The sequence below is a fragment of the Periophthalmus magnuspinnatus genome, chromosome 24, assembly GCF_009829125.3.
Source record: "Periophthalmus magnuspinnatus isolate fPerMag1 chromosome 24, fPerMag1.2.pri, whole genome shotgun sequence".
In the NCBI taxonomy this organism is placed as follows: Eukaryota; Metazoa; Chordata; class Actinopteri; order Gobiiformes; family Gobiidae; genus Periophthalmus; species Periophthalmus magnuspinnatus.
In genome coordinates, this window is record NC_047149.1 from 12871673 (window position 1) to 12893832 (window position 22160).

At 40.8% G+C, this 22160-nt stretch overlaps 2 protein-coding genes across 3 annotated transcripts; one reads left to right on the plus strand and one right to left on the minus strand.

Moving 5' to 3' along the window:
- Nucleotides 1–434: 434 nt before the first annotated feature.
- On the plus strand, nt 435–15386 carry plg (plasminogen). The gene is given in 19 exon segments (XM_055232197.1): nt 435–691; nt 5207–5342; nt 5427–5533; nt 5652–5766; nt 5843–5982; nt 6204–6324; nt 6398–6516; nt 6624–6786; nt 6946–7073; nt 7140–7299; nt 7391–7606; nt 9786–9978; nt 10382–10475; nt 10574–10688; nt 11244–11318; nt 11402–11542; nt 14451–14557; nt 14638–14783; nt 15179–15386. Coding segments are annotated over 19 exon segments (2487 nt in total). The 5' UTR covers nt 435–642; the 3' UTR covers nt 15341–15386.
- A 2-nt stretch (nt 15387–15388) lies between these two features.
- Nucleotides 15389–21742, minus strand: LOC117392697 (solute carrier family 22 member 2-like). 2 transcript variants are annotated; one of them, XM_033990825.2, is made up of 12 exons: nt 20959–21742; nt 18598–18645; nt 18397–18500; nt 18082–18236; nt 17504–17672; nt 17284–17401; nt 17109–17218; nt 16689–16903; nt 16410–16518; nt 15994–16106; nt 15831–15930; nt 15389–15710 (listed from the first exon to the last, which is right to left on the minus strand). In XM_033990825.2, exons 1-12 carry the CDS (start codon nt 21313–21315, stop codon nt 15611–15613), a joined length of 1698 nt encoding a protein of 565 aa, XP_033846716.2. In that variant the 5' UTR covers nt 21316–21742; the 3' UTR covers nt 15389–15610. The 2 variants fall into 2 exon arrangements, with proteins under 2 accessions (XP_033846716.2, XP_055088170.1); XM_055232195.1 differs by lacking the exons at nt 15389–15710; nt 15994–16106 and having other exon boundaries at nt 20959–21315.
- Nucleotides 21743–22160: the final 418 nt, after the last annotated feature.

Consider the following 22160-nt stretch of genomic DNA (forward strand, 5'->3'; position numbering starts at 1 on the left):
CAAAGGACACTTCACTTTACTGTTCTTACATTCCTTCAGTGGGCCTAACCTAGACTTAATAATAGGCTAATTGGCTAAAAAGTCTATAATAATAGCCTATATTGCATATTATATTACATAAGATTATTCCTAAATGCTACTTAAAACTTACATTAATCAGTTAATGTATGTAAGTATGCAGGTTTTGTGACGTCTTTGGTACAATATTTTGTAGACTATTTTGGACAGAGAAAGCGTTTTATCTGAGATTTGGTCATCCTTAAATTTTGGAAGAGACTGTACGGTCCATAGCTAGAGCTACCTACACCAATGTTTTCACGGAGATATGTTGACATTTTGATAAGAACACAGTGGTCACGTGATTTTAAATGGTTAAAGTTCAGGCAAATAATCCAGAGATTTGACAGTTACATGCCAACCCTCAAACTTCAGTGTCCCCGCCAACCCATCATCGAACAAGGTAAGAATCACATATTTCCACTACTTTACAAAAACGAACCATCCAAAAGTTACTAGCTTCTTGGTTGTCCTTGTGGAGCCCGTGGTTGACCGGTGTCAGTTGTATTGGTGTCTTCTGAAGTGAAGTGGACCTAGTGCAGAGCCAGGAGTGACCTCTGGATGATGATCTGGTGAGGCTTCACTATGGACCTGTACACTGCAGCTCTGTGCTTCGGGGCCATCCTCTGCACTGGTAAGACATCATGATACAACATATGAGTAACACGACAAAATGTTTTAGCAGCATGCCTTTGAATAACGCCAACACCAAGAATAACTCCGCTCTACCTCTTGACCCAAAGGTGCTCCATTTTAGGAAAATCATTAAACCATTGGCTGACAAACTGGTATAGAAAATCTTATCATTTTTATGTTCAGAAAAGTTGAATTGCTACTGGTGTACTTTACACTTTACTCAACAGTGTGTTTCAAAGAAGGGGCTTGAGCAATAGATGTGACTGTGGAAATGCAGTGTGGGTCAACAAACAACTGAGGATTTGAAGTGGACAGTACTGAAGTTCAGAATGTTCACATAAGCAAGTCCTTTATTACAACTGTGAGCTTGTATCTGTAACTCAAATGGAAAAGGGTTTTCATGGTTTAACAGGACACGGCTGGGGCAGAGACTGGACTACGTAACAAATCAAATCAAATCAAATCAAACTTTATTTATGAAGCGCTTTTCATACAAAAAAAATGTAACACAAAGTGCTTTACAAAACATTAAAATCAGTCCCACCCACCAAACCCACCCAACCACACCACAGCCAAACAACCCAACCCCAACACATCAATAAACAAAACCAAACAACCCCCCACCCCAACACATGTTAAAATACCTTTGATTTCATTTAAAATATGTTTAATGCAATGCAATAGGCTGGATAAAGATGAACCAGATGAGAGAGCGCCACCAGAGGAACCATCTGCACCAGGAGCAGGGTCACCCACAGCCACAGGACACCAGCCCAGGGCCCAGAGAAGAGATGAGGTCAAGACCAAACCTCCAGGGCCCACGAGCCAGGGCCCAGCAGCCACAGCCAACCACAGCTCCCGGTGCAGAGGGCTCCTCAGAGGAAACACTGGCAAATCTAAAATGATTAAAAATAATAAAATAAGTCAAAACTAATAAATAAGTCAATAAATAAGTCAATAAATAATAAAATAAATAAATAATAAAATAATCAATAAATAATAAAATAAGTCAAAACTAAACAAGTAAATAAAACATAAGTAACACATAAACACACTAGCCAGCCTAAATAAGACTAAATAAATAGAGAAGTAAACTAAAGTGATAAATACTAGTCAAAAGCTATGCTAAAAAGATGGGTCTTGAGCCTGCTTTTAAAAACCTGAATGTTCTCTGCGGCCCTGAGGTCCTCCGGCAGGCTGTTCCATAGACGGGGGCCATAAAACTGGAAAGAGGCCTCTCCATGCGTGTGTGTCCTGACTTTGGGAATAACTAGGAGCCTGCTGCCGGAGGAGCGCAGGGGCCGCGAGGGTTCATAGGATAAAAGCAGTTCTGTAAGATAAGAAGGCCCAAGACCATTAAGACATTTAAAAACCAGTAAAAGAACTTTAAAACCGATCCTGAAACACACAGGGAGCCAATGCAGGGATTCTAAAACCGGTGTAATGTGGTCCTGCCCCCTGGTCTTAGTCAGGACACGTGCTGCTGAATTTTGTAATAATTGTAGACCTGAAATTGCCTTTTTGGGAAGACCAGAGAGCAGGGCATTACAGTAGTCTATACGACTGGTGATAAAAGCATCAGCGTCTCTGTGTTGGCCCGAGAGAGAATGGGACGGATTCTGGCTATGTTTTTCAAATGGTAAAAAACAATTTTTGTGATGTTTTTAATGTGTGGAATAAAAGTCAGCTCAGAGTCAAAAATAACGCCCAGGTTTCTTACTTGTGATGATGGATTAAAAGACTGTGACTGTAATTTGGGTAAAAGTTTCTCTCTCTGGGCCTCAGGACCAATGATTAATACCTCAGTTTTGTCCTGGTTATGCTGGAGGAAGTTTTCTGCCATCCAGGATTTGATGTCTAAAATACAGTTTAAAAGAGCATCCACTGGGCTGGTGTCATCAGGAGACATGGAGATGTAAAGCTGTGTATCATCTGCATAGCTGTGGAAGCTGATTCCATGTCTCCTGATGACATCACCAAGAGGGAGCATGTACAGGTTAAAAAGTATAGGACCTAAAATGGAACCCTGGGGCACACCACATGTGATTTTATGAACCTGAGAGGAGCAGGTGTCTAAACTTACCATAAATGTTCTGTCTATGAGGTAGGAAGTAAACCAATTGAGTACCAGAGAGGCCGACCAGGTGTTTGAGTCTGTTTAAAAGAATAGTGTGGTCTACTGTATCAAAGGCAGCGCTTAGATCCAGTAGAACCAACACTGTCACCTGTTTAGAATCATAATTTAGTCTAAAATCATTTAAAATCTTTGTCAAGGCTGTCTCTGTACTGTGGTTTACTCTAAAACCAGACTGACATTCTTCAAAAATGTTCTGTGTGTTTAAAAAATAATTAAGCTGGGTAAAAACAAGTTTTTCTAAAATTTTGCTTAAAAATGGTAAGTTAGACACTGGTCTGTAATTGTTGAAGTCATTAAAATCTAAATTGCTCTTCTTCAGCAGGGGCCTCACCACTGCAGCTTTAAAGGCAGTGGGAAAGACCCCACTGAGAGTAGTTCATCATGTTTAAAAGCTCGTCTCTAAAAGATTCATAAAATGACTTGAAGAACCGGGTTGGAATAGGGTCAAAAAGACATGTGGTGGGTCTCACTGAGGAGAAAACTTCATCAAGCCTCTCAGCATTAACCAGGACAAAGCTGTCCAGTGTTTCCTCTGGTAAAGACAAACAATCAGATGTGTTAAAAACAGTGGTTAGATAAAATGTCACATCTGATTTTGTTTATCTTTCCCATGAAGTGGTCTGCAAACTGCTCGCAAAGGGAGTCAGTGGGAGGGTCTCCAACCTTTTTCCTCCATTGGGCTACCTATACAAACATGTCAGAGAGATACTAATTTTAGCATTCGCAAGAAATTGAGTAAAGAGTAAAATATAAGAGCCACAGCAAGCCTTAGATGGAGCAAAGTTTGATGACTATAAAACCTACACCAATTCCAGTTATTAATGTACAAAGTTAGGCATCAAAATGATACAGTCACAATGGTAATAGGCATTTAATTATAGTTGAGTTATTCAGCACAATACTTTTAATTTAGAAATCTCTTGGCGAGCTACTTGGAAGGGGGTGGAGGCCTACAGTCAGCTCCAGATCTACAGGCTGGAGACCCCTGATGTGGGTAGACCGCACAGGTGTACAATTCAGAAGCCACACCCAAACAGGAAGAGGCAAAACACAGAGGGATGGTAACCCTGACAGAACTACTAAATGTATGCTGTTAAAGGGTCTGTATCTGAGTGTAACTTCCTCTATTTCAGGAAGACGCCCTTTACTCCATACAGTATATTGTAAATTTATGAACTAAATTGCATATATTTAAAATTTCAGTGTGTTTGATGAAAACAACCATAAGGAAGCAGCTTGCAATAATGGACAATTTGATCAAATCAGAGATGGACCATGTAAAACTCTGATATGACCCAGGGCTCACAATCAAATTTTACAAATTAAGTTTCTGAATTAAAAAGATGATAGGAACATGAAAAACAATCAAAATTATTTTTATTTTAAAAGTTTTGAGAGGTTGAAATGGAGATCCTTGTATGCAGCTGAAATAAAATGAAGTTAGACAAGTTAGACGACTAAACTTAGAAAAGTATATTTATTATACAAAAATTAAGTAAAAGTTAAAAACATTTGAATTTTATTATTTTATATTTTATTACAAAAAGCTAAAAGTTGAATTATTAGCTAAAATAGGCCTAAGAATTAAAAATTAGCACAGTTTAAAATTACCAAAAACAAAATAAGCTCGCTGGGGCCCCCTGTGGTGAGCAGGCTATCGAAGGTGTGTCCAGGGGTGCTGCCTCATACTCAGTGAACACAGCAAACAGCACAACAAATGAAAAATGCTAAAACTAAACTTGTGATCCCAGTGCACTAAATCACATGCACATGGTGGGGGAACCTCAGCAACGTGCCTAGCCCAACCACCAGGACGCACTGGTGGTTGGCATCACTAAAACAAAAACACAAAAAGGTTAATTGTATGGCGCAGTTTGGTTTAAACCTGCGTGCAAAGAAATAGCCATCCTTTAATGACAACTAGGGCGTAAACCAGCCCTCGGTAGCAAATCTACCCGGGGTTTGACTCCCACAGACCAATAGCAGCACAGAACTGGACCACTCGCAATTAACCTAAAGAAGTAAAGGAACAGCAGCAGACAGTGCAGCAGCAGATAGTGCAGCAGCAAAGAGCCTGCCATATTGGGAGCTGGTGGCTTAAATAGTCTCCAACTAGGAGGACAAAATCAAGGTAGAGCCCACAGGGTTGCTTTCAAGGGCAGCAGGAGAAAACAGACAACCTCATTACACAGACGTGGAACAACATTGACTGAGAGCAATGACGAAGTGAGACTCAGTGGTCCTCGATGTTCAAGATAGTTTTGGCCCTTTAAACTTGCAACGTGAATTTTTCTTTCGCCTCTTTGGTCCACACAGTTGTCAGCCTCATGCTCAGATACCTGCAGTAATTTGCTGTTTTTCTGTTGTTTATCCCAGTGAGCGCTTCAGATGTAGAGGGTTACAGCAAAACTGAAGGTGCTTGGATCCTGTCACTGCATAAAAGACTGTACTCTGTAAACACAGTGGCCGAATGTGCCGCTAAATGTGATGCTGAGACTTCCTTCACATGCAAGTAAGCTCCTACACACATTGATAATCCTATAAAGTACTATCACTGTATTTACATGCGTGTCCTTCCATATATGTGATTGAACAGATCTTTTATATACGTGGAGAAGGACCAGGAGTGTTGGACCGCTGCGGCCAACTCCAAAACAGAAATGGTCCTGAGAAGAAGCAGTACTGCATATTTTGAGAAAAAGGGCAAGTTTCAAGTGCTTCATTTATCCATTATATCCATTGTATGAAATACCTAGTATACCCATCACAGATCAGTACAGGCATATATCTGTTATAAACTCACTTTGCATGTTTTCTATAGAATACCTTCTTGAGTGTGTAAATGGAATAGGGACAGACTACAGAGGGACCAAGGCCACTACAAAATCAGGAAAGATCTGCCAGCGATGGGAGGCCAAGACGCCTCACGTTCCAAAGTAAAGTCATAGTCTACATGTCTGTATTATTGTGAAATGAATGTCCAGTCTGTTCTAAAATCCTTATGTTGTGTAGTATCACACCCCAGAGCCACCCTCGGGCCGACCTGATCTCAAACCACTGCAGGAACCCAGACGCAGACAGCGGGGGGCCCTGGTGCTACACCACAGACCTCGCCACACGATGGGAGCACTGCAATGTGCCCTACTGCACAGGTAACACACAGGCCTGCTGAGCAGTCTCTAAGCTCAGCAGCACTACCAACAGGAGAAATATTAATAGAAGGTAGGCTATTTAATACTGAGTAGAGATTGTGGGTGGTGTTATTTTTTGGCAACTTGATTTGTGTATTATATTTGAATGATGTTCATAGTGAATTATTTTGGATCAAATTAAGTAGACTTAAACATATTGATAAAGACATGTGGTCTAACAGAGGAGTGCATCCACTGCAGTGGTGAGAACTACAGAGGGAAGGTCTCCACCACAGAGAACGGCTTCAGCTGTCAGCGCTGGGACACCCAGAAACCACACAACCATGGCTACATCCCCAGCGCGTCAGTCTGCAGTACTGTAACTATGTAATAATTGATCACCTGTAATTTAAGTGCACTCTTCTTTTCTATACAGTCTCCCAGATAAGTATCTAGAGGAGAACTACTGCAGGAACCCAGACGGAGACCCTCGACCCTGGTGCTTCACCACTAGCTCCACCAAACGCTGGGACTTCTGCTCCATCCCACGCTGTGGTGAGCAGCACTCTGCAACAATATCACACTTAGAATGACCTAAATGCAGGACTGACTGCAATAGTATTAATAGAGTCCACTGTGCTTAATGCTGTGGTTGTGTGCAGCCTCGGAGCCCCCAACCATCGTACCGGAGCTCACATGTGCTTCAGGTGAGGGCATTGCCTACAGAGGAACCGTCGCAGTCACAGAGTCTGGAAAAACCTGCCAGAGTTGGTCCTCCCAAACGCCACACAAGCACAACCGTACCCCTGACAACTATCCCTGCAAGTATGTGTGCAACATCAGTTCAATCTCTTCAAGTTGGTACAAATCTAGAGGAACAGACAAATTGTGTATAATTTGACCATAACTCTTTGAAACTGTTATAATTATTATACTGGCCCAATGACTTCTTATTTGAATGTCCAATACACTCTTTTTTTACAGAGGCCTTGACAACAACTATTGTCGTAACCCAGACAACGAGAGACAGCCCTGGTGCTACACCACTGACCCCGAAACTCGCTGGGAGTACTGCAGTGTGCCCAAGTGCAGTAATGCCTCTGGGCCCTCAGGTAAAGAGCTGCAGATGGTAAAGGTTTAAATGTTGGTAAATGATCCTAAATGTATGTGCCCATTAGATGAGGCGGTGATCCCCCCTGACGAGGAGGACTGTTATGAGGGTGATGGCAGCTCGTATCGAGGTGTCACCTCCGAGACCATCAGTGGAAAGAAGTGTCAGGCCTGGAGCTCCATGAGTCCACACGTCCACCAAAAGACCCCTCAGACATTCCCCAACGCGTGAGTGCATTATAAGCATATAGATATATGTATATATACAAGTAAGTATATAAATATAAAAAGACTCATTTATTCTTTTGTGGATATTCAGGGATTTGAAAAGGAACCTGTGCAGGAACCCAGATGGAGACCGGGCTCCCTGGTGTTACACCATGGACCCTAGTGTCCGCTGGGAGTATTGCAACTTGGACAAATGCTCCAGCAACAGTTCGCCCAAACCGCCCAAACCACCCAGACCCTCTGTGACCCCACAGACACCTATGGGCCCCGAAAAAGGTACAAGTCTCAAAACTCTCCTCACATTCATGTAGGAGAATCACTGAAACAATATCCACCAAGTGAGTTATTGATTTTGACATTTTAACCACAGAAATTAATAACATATTTGCTAAAATAAGTCAAAGTTTGACCTGACACCTGAGTGTGTTGAGAATTATGACAGTTGTGCAAAGGTTTTACTTGTTTATGTAGAATCCATGGCTTATTGAGTGACTAAACCTGAACATATTCAGACTGTCACATTTCTGTTAATAGACCTACTTATCCTGGGTAACACTTCAAAAAAAATCTTGTAATTTGTATTTAATTTTACATTCTAATTTCAACGTTAACTTGGAGCACATAATGCACTTGCTGATGTCACCTTCTTCTCAGTTGCAAAACAAACTTATTATGAATAGTTTCATAATTGTGGGACATTATGTGGCTTATGCCAACATTTGTTAATATACATCATACAGTTGAAACCAGAAGTTTACATACACTATATAAAAAGACACATATGCTTTTCTCCCCGCCTCACTGTCTGACATGAAATCTGACTAAACTGTTCCTGTTTTAGGTCAATTTGCTAAATGCCAGAATAATGAGAGAAGGATTTTTTGAGACATTTTTTATTACTTTCTTCAAAGTCAGAAGTTTACATACATTTCATTAGTACTTATAAACTGTATGACTTGGGTCAAATGTTTTTGGATATCCTTTCACAACTTATCACAATAGTCCTCATGACAGAACTGGCGTAACTGAGTAAAATTTGTAGGCCGCCTTGCTTGCACATGCCTTTTCAGGTCTGCCCACACATTTTGTGATGGCCAATCCAAAACTTTGACTTTGTTATCCTTAAGCCTCTTTGTAACCAGTTTGGCATTATGCTTCGGGTCACTGTCCATTTGGAAGACCCATTTGTGGCCAAACTTTAACTTCCTGGTTGATGTCTTGAGATGTTGCTTCAGTATTTCCACATAATGTTCTATCCTCATGTTGTCATCTATTTTGTGAAGTTCATAAGTCCCTCCTGCAGCAAAACAACCTCACAACATGATGCTGCCACCTCTGCATTTCACAGTTGGGATGGTGTTCTCAGGCTTGCAAGTTTCCCCCTTTTTATGCCAAACGTAACAAAGCTCATTCTGACCAAACAGTTAAATTTTTGTTTCGTCAGACCACAGGACATGTCTCCAAAAATGAGGGTCTTTGAGATGTGCACTTGTAAACTATAATCTGTTCTTGGGTTGATACACACATTTCAGACCAAAGCACGTTCATCTGTGGGACACAGAACGTGTCTCCTCCTTTACTGGTATGATGGCTGGACATTCCCATGGTGTTGATACTTGTGTGGTATGCTTTTATTTGGACAGGGACAGTGCACGACATTACATTGACCTTAAAAAAACAGAAAAAAAAGTATGTATGGTGCCAGGTTAGAGCAAAAATACTCATTTCCACATGTAGTCCCTGGACAGGCTGATGTTAAGTAAGAATAACAGTTTGGTGTAGATGGATGAAAGACCTATAAGCAGCTTTTGAAAACTTGTGCATGTTATAATCTCATTTGGCAAACTATTCCAAATTGGTTTAAATTTGATTTCATTTCTTCAAGGAAGTAGGAACAAGCTGTCTCTGCTGAGTATTTTTTCCTGAAACCACATTGCAAAGGGTTTAAAAAAAGCTTTGGTTTTGAGATGTTCTATTAGCTGTTCTGTTATAGCCTTTTATAGACCTTAGAGGTGGCTGGTATAATTGTTTGAACAGATGAATGTGGCACCTTCAGGGATCTGGAAATTGCACCCAAAGATGCACAAGACCAGACTCGTGCACGTCCACAATTCTCTTCCTGATATCTTGGCTGATTTCTTTTGACTTTCCCATCATGTTACACAAATAAGCAGTGTGGTTCAGGTGTGCCTTTAGATTCATCCACAGATGTGCCATTAATTAACTCAAATGTTGTCAATAAACCAGTCTGAAGCTTCCAAAGACATGACATCATGTGAGTTTTTTCCCCAAATTGTTTAAAGGCATAATAATCATACTCTATGTAAACTTTTGACTTTGAAGAAAGTAATGAAAAATTGTCTAAAAAAATCCTTCTCTCATGATTCTGGCATTTAGCAAATTGAAATTTTGGTAATCCTTTGGTGTCTTTTTATATAGTGTATGTAAACTTCTGGTTTCAACCGTATGTTCCATTATCACAACAGGATCCTGTACTAGACTAGTCATTCTGTCCCTGTGCGTCTCTTAGACTGTAAGATTGGAAATGGAGGCACATATCGGGGTCCCACATCGATGACTGCGGCTGGAGTGACCTGTCAGGCCTGGAGCGCTCAGAGCCCTCATCAACACAACAGCTTCACCCCAGAGACACACCCCACCAAAGGGCTGGATGGCAACGTAAGGCCACATGCATCTACATTTGGTTTCTTAATTTCAGTTTTATGGGACAGCCAGTGTTCAGAGAGCATATAGTGAGCAGAACTGGAAAATGTCAGTGCTTCTTTTGGAGTTACAAGATTAGCTCAAGGAGACATTATGTAAAATTGATTTTCATTTTAACGTTATTGTAATGTGTTCCCTCATCCTTACTTACTTACTCAGAGCTTTAGTTTGATTGATTGATCCTGTGTTCTTCTGCATTTGAGTATCAAGGGCTCAGAAATAAATGACACATAATTTACAATCCACTCCTTGTACTATTTCTATTATTAAGATTTAGATCATTGCAGTTTACAATGACCAAAATGTAAAATTATGTGAAGCAGATTTGGTTTTGAAATGAACTTTTTTATCCCCTCAGAGTTGCAGAAACCCTGACAATGATGTGAATGGTCCCTGGTGCTACACAACAGACCGCACAAAAAAATGGGACTACTGCGAGATCCCAGACTGTGGTGGAGGTACACTGCCAGTGTTATTGATCAAACTGCCATTTATTCATCAATTTTGGTAGTAGGACAAAATGATACACCCTTTCCTGAATGTTTTTCAGCTGGTATGAACTGTGGGACCCCAGTGGTCAAACCCAAGCGGTGTTTTGGCCGTATTGTGGGCGGCTGTGCCTCTAAACCTCACTCCTGGCCCTGGCAGATCAGCCTCCGCACCAGGTGAGTGTCTGTAGCAAAGGATTTGTCTTTTCTAAATTCTCTATAGTTCCAAATTGAGCCAAAAAACAGGTCATAATTCTGTGGTAGAATGTATTGTTTAATATCAGATTGCAGACACTTGATGTGGTTTATGGTTAATATTTCTGCAATTACTGGGCCTATCTACATGAAACAAAAACTTTCAACGAAAAAAAATCCAACATTTTTTCTGTCAGCCTAAATAAACAAGAGTCAAATTATGTTTTAGCTTCAGAAAGTGGTACGATTATATCAAAGTCATGATTGTTGTCAGTTGAAAGCAGATTTTCAGATTTGTGGAGCCAATCCCTAACAAATAATTATACATTTTGTCCATGTGAAATTAAAAGTGTTAATATGGCATCAGTAGTACCTTTTAGTTGTAGTAGTGAAGTTTAAAGACAAAAACATTTAGTGCCATGTTTTGACATTCTGTTCAGTCTATGTGGTAAATGTAAGGAACCAAGTAAGTGATATGTAAAAAATTATCTTACAATCCAAATTTGTAAAAAGATATTTTTGTTGTGGTTCTCAAAGGTTTGGGGTCCATTTCTGTGGCGGGACTCTGATTCATCCTCAGTGGGTGCTAACCGCTACTCACTGCCTGGAGAGGTTGGTCCTACTTTAATTACGCATTTTTACTATTATTTAGTTTAAGTCCTTTACTAAGTATATTGTATGTGTATGGCTCTTAGATCAAAGCGTCCTTCAGAATATAAGGTGCTGTTGGGAATCCACACGGAGAGAGCTGCAGAGCCATACAAACAGGAGCGCAGGGTGGAGAAGTTGGTCCTGGAGCCTGGAGGTGCGGACATCGCCCTGCTCAAACTGGAGAGGTACAGGAGCAATAACCCTGATGAACTGTTGTGGTTTTAGCTGTGTGTAGAAAAGAGGATTGTATGGGTAACGCAAAGGGAAAACTATCAGTCGAATTCAAGTGATTAATCATTCATGTAAATAGGGATAATCAAAGTGTGCCAGTAGGTGCAAGAGGTCTTATTAGGGTCCCGAACAACTATGCAAAGTATTACTCTGTTCACAGTGGACTTAATAACAGAAGTTTGAATTCTGTTTACTGGATACAAGTTTTTACAATGAATAATTTTCACCATTCATCCAAGCAGCTACAGAGCTGTGCCAGAACTACTTGGATGAACAGTGAAACTTATTCACAGTAAAAACTTTTATCCAGTAAACTGATATTCAACCTTTTTTGCCATTAATAGTCCAGTTACCAAATATGAAAACTTTAAAATGCATTTTTTTGAATATACACAATGTGACAGCTAAATTGTACATTTATTAATAACTGTAAAATAATAAATATTTCCCATGAGAGATTGTAAGCATATTGTGGACAGTAAAGGCCAGGGGTGCCCACACTTTTTCAGCATGGGATCTACTTATAAAGTGACCAAGTCAAAAAGATCTACCACCTTCTATAAAAAATGTTAAACATATTTAATTATATTTTTTATACTGAACAATGAAACTTACATTTTTGTCACTCTGATGACTGGCACTGAATGGAATCAGCCAGGGATCCATAGTCCGGAGAATAGCTGCTGATAGCCAGCCTCAGGCACGCTTCCAAATGATCATCAGTCAATGTGGAACGGTATTTGGACTTAATAATCTTCATGTAAGAAAAGGCTGACTCGCACAAATAAGTGGAGCCGAATAATGCAGTCAAGGAGGGTGCGCACGTCCTCATGTTGGGGTACTTTTCCTCTGTGAGTAAGTTCCAGAACTGTCCATGAGCCCTGGACTTAAGCTGAATGTCAGCTTGTAGTGTCAGAATCTCCTCCTCCACTCCAGAAGAGTTCAGGTGAAAAAGTGATGCAATTTTTGTTGACAGTGAATAAACATCAGCATCTTCCAGAAAAGGGTAACACACGAATGTAGCGATTGGCTCCAATAAAACAAAGTCTTGAAAGCGTTTGTCAAACTCCGATAGACAGTTCTCAATCTGCTCTGTGTAGCGTGCACTGTCAAGTTGCACGCACGCACGCCCTGCCCTGCATCTCCAACTCTGATGCGAGGTTCTGGAAGTTACCCAAATCATGGCGCTTCATCTTTGACAATAGATGCAGCATTTTTCGTTTGAAAGCATTAACTGAGCTGATCATATTGATCACAGTTTTAAGGTCATGAATTAAGGTCATTCAACATGTTGGTCAGATCGGTTAAAAATGCTAAGTCTAGCAGCCACTGGTCGTCATTTAGTTGCGTGTATTCCGCATGTTTAGCAACACGGAAAAACTCCTTAATCTCCGGACAGAGCTCTCGAAATCTTTGCAGGAATTTCCCTCGAGTAAGCCATCTCACGTCAGTGTGTAGCAACAACTCCGAGTGGTTGCAGTCAGCCTTGTCCAGATGTGCGCGGAATAGCCGTCTTTGGAGTGATCTAGCGCGAATAGAACAGGCAATCTTCGTTGTTACGTCCATTATCTCTCTCATGTTGAGCATTTTTGCGCATAACGCTTGTTGGTGTATTATGCAGTGGTAATTGAGGAAGTCCGGGAAAGCATCATCGTCCCTGCACCTGGCAATAAATCCATTTGAACGGCCAACCATCGCGGGCGCTCCGTCCGTGGTGACGGACACCAGTTTGCACACTGGGAGTTGGGTTTTCTCAATAAAGTTTTTGAAAGACTGAAAAATGTCCTCTCCTCGCGTATGTTCAGTCATGGACAGTAATGTTAACAGCTCCTCTTTTGCAGTCATATCGGAAAACACCATCCTAATAAATACACACAGCTGGGCTGTGTCACTCACATCTGTAGACTCGTCCAGTTGCAGTGAAAAACACTCGCAGGCCACGATATCCTTCCAAAGTTGCTGGGTCAAATCCTCGGCCATAGCCTCACTGCGCCGTGTAACTGTATTTCTTGATAGCTGGAGAGCTTTAATTGAAGATAATATTTCTGGTTTGTTTTTAAAGTCTCGAAACAACGTGTTAGCTGCTTCAACGAATGCCTCTTTTATCATCTCTCCGTCTTGGAAGGACTTCTTGTGCTTAACAATTAAGTGGCTCACCCGAAATGATGCCTCGGTGGCTGCCTTTGCTTTCGTGGTCGGATGTGTAAACAATAACTGCTGTCCGGACAACTGGGATTTTAGATCCTTCACCTTTCTCTTTCTCAGCTCACTTTTTGGAGGAAAGTTGGTGTCATAGCTTTTGTGAACAGTCCGAAAATGCCGCTCCACATTTCCTTTCTTTGGAATAGCGACAGTACACTGGCAAATGAGGCAAACGCACTTCGAATATGACATTGTGAAAAAATAGTCCTCCTCCCATTCCGTATGAAAGTGGTAGATTTTTGGCTTCTTACTTGGTCCAGCTCCCGCACTCATTTTATATAATTTATTAAGTTTAGATAGAAAAACAAATTGGAGCTAACTAGATAATGCGATAGCTTGATTTTGTTTGGCCACATTTGGCGCGTTTGTAGACGCATGCGTGTACAAACGCCTGGTGTCTACTTTTTGGGGAATGTCTCGCGATCTACTCGTACTACCTTTGCGATCGACCGGTAGATCGCGATCGACGTATTGGACACCCCTGGTAAAGGCCTTATAAGCAATACAGAACATATTTCAGACTAATGCAGAGAACAGACGGAAGGTCCGTAATTGCATTCACATTGATATGTTTACATTTGTATTTTGAATGTCTGTATTTTTTTTATGTAATATATTGAGATGGTCTTGTCTGAAGATGTTAATCTTTTTTTTTTTTAGTCCTGTAATAATAAATGACAAAGTCATTCCTGCCTGCCTGCCTGAAAAGGACTACATTGTCCCAAGTCGAACAGAGTGTTATGTAACTGGATGGGGTGAGACTCAAGGTCAACTATTTGTCTTTGTGATTAATAAAAAAATAAAAAAATAAAAAAGATAGACGACTTATTGCAGTGCTCATGTTTAGGCACTGGAAGTGAGGGTGTACTAAAGGAGGCTGGCTTCCCTGTGATTGAGAATAAGATCTGTAATCGTCCATCGTACCTGAACGGGCGCGTCAAAGACCATGAGATGTGTGCAGGAAATATAGAGGGAGGCACAGACAGCTGCCAGGTAAGGTTAACTTTAAAGGAACCATATGTAACATTTTGACTTTGAATTCTATAGACATTATTTAACTGTGTTCACCGGGTACAAAACAGATATGTTCAAATCACAATACAGATTTATTCTTAATTATAAAAACCTTTCACATGGGCCAAAATGTTTATTTTGTAATTTGGTGTTTTGGTTCTCAAGATTATTATCCAATTAGAAAGCAACCTGCAGCAAATCATTAATCAGTGCTAGTGCAGCCTCAGGTTAAGATACTTGCAACCCGGGCTCAGTTCTGATGCCAATACTTTTTTTTCTCTGAAAAAGCACAGGCTGCAAACGGTTCCTTTAAAGGTAACATGATTTACCTTTACATGTCCTAATATAAGCTTGTGGCTGTTTGTTTTGTCCAGGGAGACAGTGGAGGTCCGCTGGTCTGTTACGCTCAGAACAAGTATGTGGTGCAGGGTGTGACCTCGTGGGGCCTGGGCTGTGCCAACCCAATGAAACCTGGAGTCTACGCGCGAGTGTCCAAGTTTGTAGACTGGATAGATAGAACCATCAGGACTAATTAAAACAGCTGGCACGTTACTTTTAGAATAAATGTCATCTTAACACAGATTGCTGTTTTATAAAAGTATTTGTTTATGTTACTCAACCAAATAAACTGTGGTGGTATTAGAAAAAAAAACACAGAAGTACTATTTTTTACTTTAGTAGATGAAGAACTGCTGCTTCACTGTAAGTAATACTATTTGAACATAATAGTACATGTATAGACTTGTCTTTAGAGTTGAAATTTTACATTTAGCACAGTATACAGTGAAAGATTTCCCATGAAAGCATCATTTATTAAGCTCAGAGTTAGAAAAAGACTCCTCACACATCTGCTCCATTGTGTCTGTTGCAACTTGTTTCAGCAAGTTCATTTGAAGATTGTCTTTTCTGAATGGACCAAAAGGAAGCAAGTAAGAAAAGTAGACAACTTTTTAACGTAAACAGGTCTCCCCAAAAGTGCAAAATTATGAAAACTCCAATTTTCAAACGTTCAAAAATTATACTTACTTTTTTGGGAATTCTATGTCATCAATAGTTTCCGGCAAAGGAATGCCTTTAGTCTCGGGCAGAAACAAAACCAGACCTCCAGCTATGACCGCTATGGCTCCTGTATCATAGAAAAGAACCTTTGAACCCACCACATCTTTACTGAGTTTATGCAAAGACTTACCAAAGATGATGAGAGGCAGCTCAAGCCACACAGCATTGAGTCTGTACAGGATGAACGGAGATAGAATGCCCCCCACGTCACATAAAGAGGAGCAGACAGACACGCCAAAGTTTCTGAGGAATCATAATAATTCATAAACTTTTCTTAATTGTGTAAACATTTGGCTTTAATATGATTGGTAATTTGGACAAATTTAAACTTGCTTGATTTCTGTTATCACATTTTACATCATTAGTTTTACACTAGACCTCACTAAGAGACATTTGGGTGAAGTTGTCACACAGTTTGTCAGAATCCAAATGGTAACAAACAGGAGACGAATAATGCAAGATTTGGCATATTTAAACATGTTACCAATTTCACTCAACAGCATTTTCAAAAGAACACATTTTTAAAGCACATTAGTGGAACCTCACCTCACATATGTGGGGTAAAGCTCAGAGTTGACAAAGACCACCATTTCAAAGGCCATGGTGATACCAAGTCGACCAATGCAGGCCACTGTTGTTTTGAGCCAGGACACACCTGTAAACGGACAATGAACATTTAATGTGTACTTGGTCATTAAAAGTGCAGTATGCCCCCCCCACTGGAAAGCATACTGCACTTTTAATTTAAAACATGGCTGCTAACATGCTGATTTTGTCACTAGCCAGGACAAAAAGATATAAACTGTTCCCTAAAAAAGGACTTACTATCAGGTATACAGGCAGTGATAAAACAGGATGCTCCTGCCACAAAGTAAGCTGCAGCGAATGGGAGTCTTCGGCCGATCCTCTCGATGGTGAAGAGGATGAGGAAGGCCGCGGGGAATTCCACCAGACCTGAGATCAGGAAGTCTATGTACACATTTCCCTCTGTGATGCCCACCCTCATGATCAGGCCCTGGTACACCAAGGCACTACAGAACCTAGAGGCAAAGTTTATTGAACAAATATAATCAAGATATAATCAATCTGTCCCTTAACTTAAAATGTCTACTTATCCATTTGCTTACCCACTGTTGATTAATTGGAGTTAACTTTTACTCCAAATCAATTTTAGGCTTGTCTCATGAAGCTTTAACACTGTTTCAGATACTTCAGTTATTATTGGCTGGGGTCAATCATTCTTACCAATTGAACATAAGAATAAATGTGTGCTTCCTCATATTGGGAGTTCTGAACAGGTCCAGGAGCGATGCAGAGGGAGAGTCTCCAGGTTCATCCGTCAGTGCCTCGAAGGACTGATGACAATATGAAATCATTACAGTCTTACAGTGAAATAATGGTACACTGCTGGTGCCGCTACCTCTATGTTCTTCACTGAAAGATTTTGCTTATTTTCTTCTGCAATTTTTTTGGTGATCTTCAGAGCTTCTGATGTTTTGTTCTGAGAGAGAAGCCAGCGTGGAGATTCAGGGACGAACCTGGGAAATAAACAAGTGTAGTAAAACAATATAGATATGAAAGATATTTTTAGATCAATTTCACAATGTTGAGGTTCATATTGAGATGGATTCTAGTCTCACCAGTAGTAGGAGAGAAAGAGGAGGTTCGGGGCCGAGCAGACAACCTGAAGCCAGCGCCAGTCCGGGATGTAATAGGCCAGCAGCACCATGGCGACGATGCCCCCGCTGATCACCATCTGGTATAGGATTCCCACCAGACGCCTATACTCCAAACCCACCATCTCTGTCACTGTAACAAGCACAGGAAATATCAGGAAACTTTTAACCAACTCAAGAGAGATGTCATTGTTTCAGGGCTGTTCCACAGTATAGCATTAAACCTGTTCCTTGCGCATATCCTGCATTCATTCAATTACATTTTTTTATTGCTGTAAAAATATCTTCAAAAACATGCATTCTTCTTGTGACCTGGACCACCTCTCCACAGATCTGACCTGGCTAGATGGCATCACCTGCTCATTATCACCTGATACTAAGAAAGTTACCAGGAAACACAACTGGTAGTGGCAGCATAGGTTAGGTTGTAGTAGTGTTTAAAATATAACATGTATATCAAAAAAACAAACAAGTAAATGTACAACAAACAAGTGCAAGTCAGTCAAGAAGTCCAGTGAATAATGTATAAATGTATCCCTTACACAGGACATAGCAGGTCATCCAGCTGCCTTTGCACCCCAGTCCAAGAACAGCCCGGAGCACGAGGACAGTCAGGAAGTTAGGAACCAGAGCAATAGCTATGCCACAAATCATGCTGACAATATTGCACAAGAGGAAACAAAGCCTTCGCCCAAACCTGTAACCATGACAGCGTATAGAGAGAATGAATGATGTAAAATGTTACAGGGATAATGGGTTCAATTTTACATCTTTATGTTCTTCATATTAAACTATAATACAGGACAACACTGCTACAGGGATGCGTTTTTTACTTGACCTAACTGGTGTTGTCCCACCTGTCAGCAATGTATCCAAAAACAAAGCTGCCGATGAGGAAGCCACCATTGAGTGTGGACTGGTACATGTCCACCATCCATCCGTCTGAACACACCAGATCAAACTACAGGAACACACAAAGATTCAACACAAGCCTATGGTGACATTATATTGTGTCAACTAGACTAATACTATTTTGAATAGATGGAATATGGTCTGACCTCTGTGACAAAAGACTTCCTGCCTTCATAATTGTACTCCCAGCCATTCTGAAGAAGGAAAAAAACAGAATCATTCAGAGCATTCAGGGGGCGCTGACACACTGGTTATGTTTTGACTTTCAAGATTAAAGATTGACATATCTTAGAAGAGTAAATATTTAACTCATTTGTAGAGTCAGCTTCTCTTTTGGTCATTACATTTCATGCTCAGGCAAGGTAATTACTGTTATTAATGTTCATATCTTGATTTACTGAAAAAAATAGTGAAATAAAAAACAGAATCATGTAGAGCGGGTTAATACAAATATTTTAAGACCAAAATGACGAGGCTCACTGCAGCAGTTACAGAGAGAGGAGTTTTTCAATGTAAAGTGAATTAGAGGCAGAGTCAATAGAACCGTCATGAGTCATGAGTTTGAGCTTGTTACATTATCATTTATAGAAAAAGTGTTTGGTCAGATCAAACCTACTGGCTCGCCCACCGATGTTATTCCCCCTCGGCTTTTTAAAGAAGTGTTCCCCACACTGGCCCCTTATGTCCTTGATATTATTAATACTTGCCTTCTCAATGGACTTGTACCTTCTAGTTTTAAACATGCAGTTGTTCAGCCATTGATAAAGAAACCTGGCCTGGATCACACTGAGCTCTCAAACTACAGGCCAATTTCTAGGCTGCCTCTGATATCAAAATTACTTGAGAAAACTGTTTACTTGCAGCTGAGTTCTTTCTTAAGTGAAAATTCAATCTCTGAAATGTTCCAGTCCGGTTTAAAAAAAGGCCATAGTACAGAGACGGCCCTGCTGAGAGTCTTTAATGACATTCTTCTGGCCTCAGACTCTGGAGACACCGTTGCTCTGCTGTTATTGGACCTTACTGCAGCATTTGATACAGTCGACCATCAGATTCTCCTGTGACGCTTGGAAAACTGGGTGGGCATTAGGGGCTTGGCTCTGTCCTGGTTTAGATCTTACTTGTCCAACCAAAGTTTTTCAGTTCAAGTTGGTGATGCCGTGTCGTCTCCTGCTCCATTGACATGTGGAGTTCCTCAAGGGTCAGTCCTTGGACCTTTGTTGTTTTCCCTCTACCTGCTGCCTCTTGGGTCAATCTTACGTAAATACAAGGTGTCTTTCCATTTTTATGCAGATGATTGCCAAATTTATGTGCCTCTGAAGCAGTCAAAGGACCTTCTAGTTTGTCTTAGTGAGGTGAAAGCATGGATGGCTTGCAATTTTCTCCATTTTAATGAGAATAAAACTGAAGTTGTGTTGCTTACTCCCAGTGATTCAACTGCTGTTATTTCTCCTGAGTTGGGCTCCTTGACCAAGGCAATAAACCCTGTTGTCACGAACCTGGGTGTTAAGCTTGACTCTAGTTTGAAACTTGATGCTCAAATTAAGGCAGTTATTAAGACCAGTTTTTTTTCAGCTAAGGCAACTTGCCAAAGTAAAGTCATTTTTATCTCGACACAATTTTGAAATTTTAATCCATGCTTTTATCTCAACACAGTTAGATTATTGCAACGCCTTATACTCAGGTCTCAACAAAACCCTGCTTTCCCGTCTTCAGCTAGTCCAGAACGCTGCTGCTCGTCTTTTAACTGGTTCTCGGAAATTTGACCACATAACTCCCATTCTGAAATCCCTCCATTGGCTACCTGTTCAGTTTCGCATTGATTTTAATATTCTTTCATTTGTTTTTAATTGTCTGCATGGCCTGGCCCCACAGTATCTGTCTGAGCTGCTGGTGCCTTACACGCCCTCCTGCTATCTCAGGTCTGCAGGTCAGGTTCTCCTTCTGGTCCCTAAGCCAAAAAGGAAACTTAGGGGTGATCGGGCTTTTTCAGTGGCTGCTCCTAAACTCTGGAATGCATTTCCGCTGAATGTTAGAATGGCCGACTCACTTCTTGTTTTTAAATCTCTTCTTAAAACTCATTTTTTCAGCTTGGCTTTTAACTCAGTGTAAAGAGTTGACATTTATCAAGTTCTGTTTTATTGTTATTGCGTCTCATGTTTTTTGTGTTTTAACCTGTGTACAGCACTTTGGTCGACTGTGTTGTTTTTAAAGTGTTTTATAGATAAAGTTGGATTGGAACTGGAAGTGCACCCACGCTCACTTCCTGTCTGGAAGGTTAGCAGGTTAGCAGGTTAGCTATGTCCTTTTATATACAGAGTCTGTAACTGACACTCAGTCTGTGCTGCCAATTCTTAAAAGCCCTGTACCCAATTTAGATGTTTAAGATACCTCCACGAACCCATTCTATTTCTAATGAGAATGTTGATAAATAACTGCCTCATGAAATGGTGAATCATGCCACTGTACACACACTTACAAAATCCCCAGTTCAAACATGCACTACTGACCTTGCAGTGGGTGAGAGAAGCTCCCCTCAGGTCCAGGTCCTGGCTCTGCTCACAGCTCAGAGCACTCTGGTTCAGCTCCACGTCGTACTGCAGACAGGAGCTGGGCTGGAGCTTCCCCGATACATTCACCAGAGGCACGCTCATCTTGACACTGTCCTGAAGAGTCCATCCACAGGCCTGCCTCTGCTCCTGCACCGCAGGCTGCCGGCACCAGTGAGGAGGAGTGAAGCCCTGGAACACTATCCCCACATAGATCCAGGCCATGGACAGAGACACCAGGCACAGAAGAAAGAAGATCCGCTTCTGGGCCCGTCCGAAAGGTCCCACTTCCACCAGGATGTCATCAAAGCGCACCATTTCGAGCCCAAACTAACTGAACAAAGTGTTACTGCCAGTGCTTACACTCTAGAGCAAAGAGGCACATGTTACTGTTTGATTAAGTTCAACAACGAGAACATGGTTATTCAACAACTTTGTAAAATGTCTCTCTGGTTCTCAATGCATCCAAATAATGTCCCTTGAGACCTGCAAATAAGATTTCAAAGAAAGACCTGATACCAAATCTATACATTCTGCTCGTGACATAGCTGTGTTGTGCAAATATTTTTACACCACACAATGATAAAAAATAAAGTAAAATAAACAGACTGCCAAATTCACTTAGAGAATTAAGATAAAGTTACTATAATTTTATGCATATCACAGTTGTGCCTGTTTTCATGTTTATCCTCAGTCCAGCTGTTTCCCAGCCTGTTCCGATCCTTCTTCTGTTACCTCCCTGTTTTTCTCTCAGCTGCTATTCATTTCCTAATCAACCCAGGGTAGCCCATATATACTCCCTCTGTTCATTCGCTCCATGCTAGATTGTTAATCAGTCAAGAGACACACTCAAGCTAAACAAATCTGTTGTCTGAGTTTCTGCAATTCTGCATTCTGAACCTGTATTAGTCCCCGGCTGTGGGAACTGTTCCTGAGTTTATTTTCTCAGCCTGTTTCCCATATTGATTACCCAAATTGGAAGAAATTTTAGTTTAGTAATAAAATAAGACATTCATTCCTCAGTTGTTTATTGCTGGATTTGTCATATTAAGAATTACCTGTTTGAAGGACACTCTCTGTTGAATTAACTAGACTTATGTATGACTGTATTCTTTATGTCATTTGAGTCCAGTTTACCTGCATGATATGTGCAATGGCAGCAC

Coding starts and splice junctions, on each gene's coding strand:
- LOC117392697 (XM_033990825.2), bottom strand. CDS start 21,315: ATGGTGCGCTTTGATGACATCCTGGTGGAAGTGGGACCTTTCGGACGG. Junction 18,501..18,597: donor GGAAGTCTTTTGTCACAGAG/GTCAGACCATAT, acceptor GTGTTCCTGTAG/TTTGATCTGGTGTGTTCAGA. Junction 16,107..16,409: donor CTTTACCCCACATATGTGAG/GTGAGGTTCCAC, acceptor ATGATTCCTCAG/AAACTTTGGCGTGTCTGTCT.